The 6,863-nt window shown below is 63.7% G+C and overlaps 1 protein-coding gene across 2 annotated transcripts; it reads left to right on the top strand.

Moving 5' to 3' along the window:
* Window positions 1-598: 598 nt before the first annotated feature.
* On the top strand, window positions 599-6,855 carry ILVBL (ilvB acetolactate synthase like). Of its 2 annotated transcripts, none has more exons than XM_056119513.1 (16): window positions 599-636; window positions 1,101-1,248; window positions 2,314-2,515; window positions 2,589-2,716; window positions 2,819-2,957; window positions 3,028-3,139; window positions 3,582-3,681; window positions 3,797-3,894; window positions 3,982-4,118; window positions 4,685-4,819; window positions 5,482-5,596; window positions 5,674-5,843; window positions 5,920-5,990; window positions 6,063-6,134; window positions 6,408-6,513; window positions 6,595-6,855. In XM_056119513.1, the coding sequence occupies exons 2-16, from the start codon at window positions 1,111-1,113 to the stop codon at window positions 6,768-6,770; spliced, it is 1,899 nt and encodes a 632-aa protein (XP_055975488.1). In that variant the 5' UTR covers window positions 599-636; window positions 1,101-1,110; the 3' UTR covers window positions 6,771-6,855. The 2 variants fall into 2 exon arrangements, with proteins under 2 accessions (XP_055975488.1, XP_055975487.1); XM_056119512.1 differs by lacking the exon at window positions 599-636 and adding an exon at window positions 775-793.
* Window positions 6,856-6,863: the final 8 nt, after the last annotated feature.

The raw sequence follows: 6,863 nt of genomic DNA, 5'->3' as shown, positions 1-6,863 counted from the left end.
GAGGTGGTCGGTAAAATACAGAAGAGCCGTTCTGGTGACTGCTGGAAGGATCCACAGCTCTCACCGAGCGTCGAGCTGGATGGAGCGGGCTCAGAGGGCGCTAGCCAGTCCCTGGACGGAGCATGGGGCAGTGAGGAGGCGGAGGACAACTGTTCTTGCTCCACATTGCGGCTGGACCGCTGCCCGAGGAATGACTTCATGGAAGGCAGAAGCGCAGCGGTGCAACCCTGGAGGCAGCCCCCGCCAGAGCCACAGTGAGAGCGGCCGGACCCGCCCTGGACGAACCGCTGGCTGACGTGGGGAGTGTTCCCAGACACCGGAAGACGGCGGACAGGAATACTCGGCTTCCCTGGGCCGACATCCCGGCTGTGCGACGCCGGCGACAAAGGTCACAAGCATCGCGGCCGCTGCTCTGGAAGGGGACCGGGCCCGAGCGCGCCGTGGCCTCCGGGCGCGCGGGCCAGGAGCGGCTGGGGGCGTGGCCACGGGCAGGAGAGCCAATGAGGGGCGGGGGGTGGGGCCGGCGCCAGCTCTGCGCACGCGCACCAAGCCCGGCCCGAGCGCCGCGGCCGCTCCCCCGCGTCACGTGACACGAAGGGCGCCGAATTCTTCTGGACTCAGCGCCATTTCCTATAGGTGAAGGTCCAAGGGCTCTGGCGGGAAGGTTCGGCAAGCATCCTGATGCCATTGGACCTAAAACTGCCACCTCGGGTCGGGATCAGGCTGGGGCTCGTGCCCTTGTGAGGGGGGAGCGCCTGACTGCGCCTGGCGAGGTGACGTCACGGGGCCGGAGGTGACGTCACGGGCTGGGCTGAGGTTCGGGGCTTCCCGGCGGCCCTCTGAAGCGGTGGCAGCTGTTCCGCGGGGATTGTGGTGGTTGGTGACGCCGGTGATACCCGAGACCCCAGTTCGTAGGGGGCGTGACCCGAGCCCTTGGGGGCGTGGCCCTACGATCTTTTGCCACTCGAGGGGCGTGGCCTCGCGAAAAGCGCTTGCGGGGCCGGGCGGAGGGTGGGCGGGAATCGGCTGAGCGAGGGGCGTGGCCCTTCCGGTGACACTTTTGCCTGGTCCAGCTCCTGCTGCTGATTTTCCTTCCTCAGGCGCTCGCTCATGGAGACTCCTGCGTCCACCGGCCCTGCTGGGAGCTTCCTCTCCTCCTCTCTGCTCCTGGCCTTCGGCGGCACGCTCGTGGCCGCCCTGCTGGGCGCTGCTTACCACCTGGGGCTCATCTATCAGTTGGTGCATAAGGTGTGTTAGGGACCACCCTGCCCCCCCCCTCCCCCCCCCCCTGTCCAGGGAGGCCCGGGACCACCAGCGCTGGACTGGGTCCCTGGCCACCCCTGCACCTGAGGCAGGGGAGAAGGGCCCGCGGGTGGGGAGGTCGGTGGCCCTTCCCCCAGTGCCCAGTACCTGGGGCGCCCTGGACTTTGCCATTAGGAAGAGATAGTGGAGAAGCTGCAGTCCGGGGCACCCCGCCCAGCTCCTTCCCCTCTGCCAGCCATGCCCAGCCTCACACATTCTAGGTGTGCCCTCTGTCATCGAGTCTCATCCCCACCTTCCAGGACACTCTTTTTACAGAGCATCACCCCCTAACCCCAGTGGGAACAGAGTGGGCTGTAGGTGGGCTGGAGATAGCTCCACTGTTGGGCTTCGATTATCTTTCTGAGTTTCATTTTTGTGTTTGGAGCACCGTGATTTTACAGTACAGTACAGTACAGTGATCAGGTTTCCCAAGTACACCAAGTTTAGTGCTTTAGAGGAAATTTTCCTGAGTCTCTCTCAAGCCTCTGGAAGTAGGGGCTCTGCGTTTACTTGTGTACTCCGACTGTGTGCTCACTTACCTTAGAGCGCCCTTCTGGGGGACCTGGCCCCACTCTGAAGACCCGTGGGCCTTCAGGCCCCCTCTCCAAGTCCTTCCTTTGCAAGCTGGGACCACCCTTGATGGGCCAATTGGGTGCCATTGCCCATTGGAGTAGCATCTCCAGCCGTAAGGCCTGTGCCTGTCCATGGCTCTGTGCTCTCGCTGGGACACCGAGGAGGGTGTGGCTGGGGTGGCTGTTGTACAGGCTGCCTGTACCCCTGCCGATGTGCCCAGCTAAGCCTAGTCCACCAGGTTCTCTGGCTTTTCCCCCCCATTGCCCCACCCTTTGAAGTGGGCACCATGGAGCCTGCTTCCTCTGGATGCCGAACCCCGCTCGGACAAACCTCACCTCAGCTAAGAGAGGGTCTCGGGCGCACCCTGTCCCGCGACTCTGCGCCCCACCACTCTCCCTGTGTGCCAGCCATCATTATGCTTTTTTTCCTCGGGCTCAGGTGGACAAGGACAGTGTCCAGCATGGTGGGGAGCTGGTGGCGGCTGTGCTGAGGGCCCATGGCGTGCGGTTTCTCTTCACGCTGGTTGGTGGACACATCTCTCCGATCCTGGTGGCCTGCGAGAAGCTGGGGATCCGTGTGGTGGACACCCGCCATGAGGTCACCGCTGTCTTTGCCGCTGATGCCGTGGCCCGCCTGAGTGGTGAGGACAGAGGGGGTTGGGGGCTGGTCGGCCCTTTGAGGGAATGGGTACAGCTGTCTTGTGTCTGTCTCAGGGACGGTGGGTGTGGCCGTGGTGACAGCAGGCCCTGGGCTCACCAACACCGTGACAGCCGTGAAGAATGCTCAGATCGCGCAGTCCCCTGTCCTGCTCCTGGGCGGGGCCGCCAGCACCCTGATGCAGGTACCCTGGCGGGGACACACCCCAGGGACCCTGGGGGGTGTGGCAGTCCCTGGAGAGCCTCTGGTGCTCAGATGTGACTCCTTGGACCCTTGTCTTTGCCAGAACCGGGGGGCGCTCCAGGCCATCGACCATATGTCCCTGTTTCGGCCTCTCTGCAAGTTCTGTGCCTCGGTGTGGAGGGTGCGCGACATCGTGCCCACCCTGAGGGCCGCCCTGGCTGCTGCCCAGTCAGGCACTCCAGGTAGAAGGGTTGCTTGAGGGTCATTGGCCCGGGCTGGACGTGCAGATGTACAGCTTCCCTGTCCCTACAGGCCCTGTCTTCGTGGAGTTGCCCATCGATGTGCTATACCCCTATTTCCTGGTCCGGAGGGAGATGGTGCCCAGCAAGCCACCCAAGGACCTCATGGGTCACCTGGTATTCTGGTGAGCGGCCCCTCCCTCTCTGACACCCTCACACCACGTCCACGCCCCAAACCAGGCCCCTGCATGGGACTCCTGGCAGCAATGAGTCAGCGGCCTAGGGACTGTCACAGCCCTGCTGTCCAGTGCTCAGTCCTCAGGGCTCTGTGGCTCTGTGACAGCTGGGGGCTGGAAGTGTGTCACCCCTTTCTGGGAGTGACAATGAGTGCAGGAGGGCAGGGCCGCTGGGCATGGAGGCTGCTCACCGGGTGATGGCAGACCCGGGACTGCAGGGGTCCCTTGTGTGCTCAGAGCCACAGAGCTGGCTTGAGGGTCTGTGACAGGGTGGGTGGTCAGCAGAAGCAGTAGGGAGATGCGGGGGGGTTTGCAGCCAGGGGGCCTTGTCCAGGGGCCCTCACCCTACTCCCCATCACTCCTGGTGACCCTCTTCATCTCCCCTTCCCAGGTACTTAGGGAATCACCTTGCCAACCTTTTTGCTGGAGCCTGGGAGCCACGGCCCGTGGGGCCTCTGCCCCTGGACATCCCCCAGGCGTCCCCCCAGCAGGTGACTCCCCTTATCCTGCCAGGGACCTCCACGTGGCAGAACGGCATCTCTCCACGGGGGCTGTGGTCTCCCTCGTCGCTGAGGGTCGGCCCTTTAAACCCCACCTCCCCCCCAGGTGCAGCGCTGTGTGGAGATCCTCAGCCGGGCCAGGAAGCCCCTGCTGGTGCTGGGGAGCCAGGCCTTGCTGCCCCCAACCCCCGCCGACAAGCTACGGTGAGAGGTCTCAGCTACCCTCACCTTGGTCCCCGGGGTCTGGGGGGTGGGTGGGGACACTCACCTCTGCCCTGCCTGGCCCCGCAGGACAGCAGTGGAAACCCTGGGTGTCCCTTGCTTCCTGGGCGGCATGGCACGGGGCCTGCTGGGCCGCAACCACCCGCTGCACATCCGGCAGAACCGCAGTGCCGCCCTCAAGAAGGCTGACGTGGTCCTGTTGGCAGGTGAGTCTCGCTCCCTCCCGGACCGCCCCTGCTCCCTGCCCTGTGTGTCAGCTCTTCGTCCCGTACCCCCCTCCTGGGGCCCACCCTCTCCCTCTAGGGATTGGGACCAGTGTGAGGCCCTCAGGTCAGAGATGCTTGGTGGGTGCGCCACATCCTCCCAGGTGTTCCCGCCGCCCAATCAGTCCCCTAAAGAGTTCGAGTCCTGCCAGATGCGGCCGCTTGTGCCCTTTAGCTGCTGCTATGGGGACCAGCTCCTGTTGGGTTGGCGGGGCCCTGGTTGTATGGTATGGCCTCAGCTGGACAGTGAGACTGTCACACCTCCTTCTCAGCCCCCCGAATCCTGGCCCCCAGCAGGCAAGCCTTGTGCTGGGTGATGGAGGTGAGTGGCTGCTTCGAGGCCCCTAGGGGCCCAGCTCTGGCACCTGCGGCTCCCGTGCTCTGCGGCCCACACACAACTCAGGGCAGCTGGGCTGGGCTGCATGGCCTTTGCCGGTGGCCGAGAGCTGGAGGGTGAGGGGTCTGGGGGACAGGAAGAGAACAGCAACCCCACCCACTCGCCCCCCCAGGAGCCGTGTGTGACTTCCGCTTGTCCTATGGCCGTGTGCTCAGCCGCAACAGTCAGATCATCATCGTCAACCGGAACCGGAAGGAGATGATGATGAACTCAGACATGTTCTGGAAACCCCAGGAGGCTGTGCAGGGTGCGTGTGCTCCCCACGTGTCCCGTGGCTACTCTTCTGGTCCTCTCCTCCAGACACTTGCTGACTTGAGCAGGCGCCCTGCCCCAGGGAACCCCCCCATCCTCCAGATCCTCGGAGCTCTCAGATGGAAGCGTTGGGAGCGTGCTTCGGTCTCTGCCCCGCCTGGCCCCACCGTGTGCCTTCCTGCTCTGCTCTGCAGGGCTCCCCACTGCATTTGCAGTGTGCCTTTCTGGCCAGCACGTTGGGGTGGCATCGTTGAATTGTCTCAGGGAGGGTCTGGCTAGCAGCGGATGGGCAGTGAGTTGGTGCTGGTAATGGGCCCAAGACAGGAAGGACAGGCTGGAGCATGCGCTCCTGTGGCCACAAGTCCATGTGTGCAAAGTGCTGTGTCCCCTGCCCACTGGCTCTCGGCTCCTACAAGGCTGGTGGAGATGAGGGGTGGACAGAGCTATCTGTGGTTGCGTGATGCCGGTGCAGAGCTCGCTGAACCCCAGCTGTTGCTCGGGCCAAGTCCGTCCTCCCGTGCTGCCGCTCCAGGTTTCTGTGGCTCTGACATGTCTTGCCCGGTTGGTCCTGAGAGGCCTGTCCCTCCCGCTGGGATCCACTTGCTTCCTGCTGTGTGTGGGTCCCCATCCTGCAGCCGTGCCCTCTCCCTTCTCCAGGAGACGTGGGCACCTTCATGCTGAAGCTGGTGCAGGGCCTTCAGGGCCAGACCTGGGCCTCAGACTGGGCTGAAGAGCTGCGGCAAGCTGACCGGCAGAAGGAACAGACCTTCCGGTGGGGCTGCAGGAGTGGGCAGGGCTGGGCTTTGTGGCCAGCCTGCTGCTGCCTGCTGACCGCCTGACTTGGTACAGGGAGAAGGCGCTGCAGCCCGTAGCCCAGCACCTGAACCCTATCCGGGTGCTGCAGCTGGTAGACGAGGCCTTGCCTGAGAACTCGGTTCTGGTAGTGGACGGCGGGGACTTTGTGGGCACTGCTGCGCACCTGGTCCAGCCCCGAGGACCCCTGTGCTGGCTTGACCCTGGTAAGGAAGCAGCCCCTTGGATAGGAACATGGGCTTTGGGTGCTCCGCACTCACCTGCCCTCCCCCCATTTCCTAGGGGCCTTCGGGACTCTGGGAGTCGGTGCTGGGTTTGCACTTGGGGCCAAGCTCTGCCGGCCTGAGGCCGAGGTGAGTTGGGCATGGGAGGTAGGGAGGAGGCCACCCGGTGGGTTCGTACCTCCCAACCCTCGTTCCCTGCAGGTGTGGTGCTTGTTTGGGGATGGAGCCTTTGGCTACAGCCTTATTGAATTCGACACCTTTGTCAGACACAAGGTGAGCGGCTACCCCAGGGAATTGGTTTTTTTTTGGGGGGGGGGGTTACACCTGGTATTGCACAGGAGTTACTCCTGGCTCTGCACTCAGGAATTACTCCTTTGGTGGGGACCATATGGGATGCTTGGAATTGAACCCAGGTCAGCAGCGTGCAAGGCAAACGCCCTTCCCACTGTGCTATTGCTCCAGCCCCCCCAGGGAATTCTAGATGTTGAGGCAGGCCAAGCTTTGGGGTGAGGCAGCTGGGTGGCCTGGCCTCCTCTCTGTTTGCAGGTCCCAGTGATAGCCCTGGTTGGCAACGATGCTGGCTGGACACAGATTTCCCGAGAACAGGTGCCCAGCCTGGGCAGCAACGTGGCCTGCGGCCTGGCGTTCAGTGGTGAGGGGACCGGCCAGGGTGTGTGTGTGGGCAAACTTGGCTTCCCTCCATGACACCATCTGACTGTGTCTCCCCTTTTAGATTACCACAAGGCGGCCATGGGGCTGGGGGCCCAGGGCCTGCTCCTCTCACGGGACGAGGATCAAGTGTCACAGGTGCTGCAGGAAGCCCAGAAGCAGTGCCAAGGGGGCCACCCCGTGGTGGTCAACATCCTCATTGGAAGGACCGACATCCGTGACGGCTCCATCTCTGTGTAGGGGCTAGTGCCCAGCTGCTGTGGGGACCTGGGACCTGGAGAGCTCCGGGCCTGCCTTCTCGTTCACACCAAATAAATCACCTGCCGGCTGGTG

This window comes from Sorex fumeus, unplaced genomic scaffold (genome assembly GCF_029834395.1).
Source record: "Sorex fumeus unplaced genomic scaffold, SorFum_2.1 ptg000041l, whole genome shotgun sequence".
NCBI lineage: Eukaryota > Metazoa > Chordata > Mammalia > Eulipotyphla > Soricidae > Sorex > Sorex fumeus.
The sequence above is the reverse complement of the archived record's forward strand: the minus strand, read 5'-3'. Positions and strand labels throughout refer to the sequence as shown.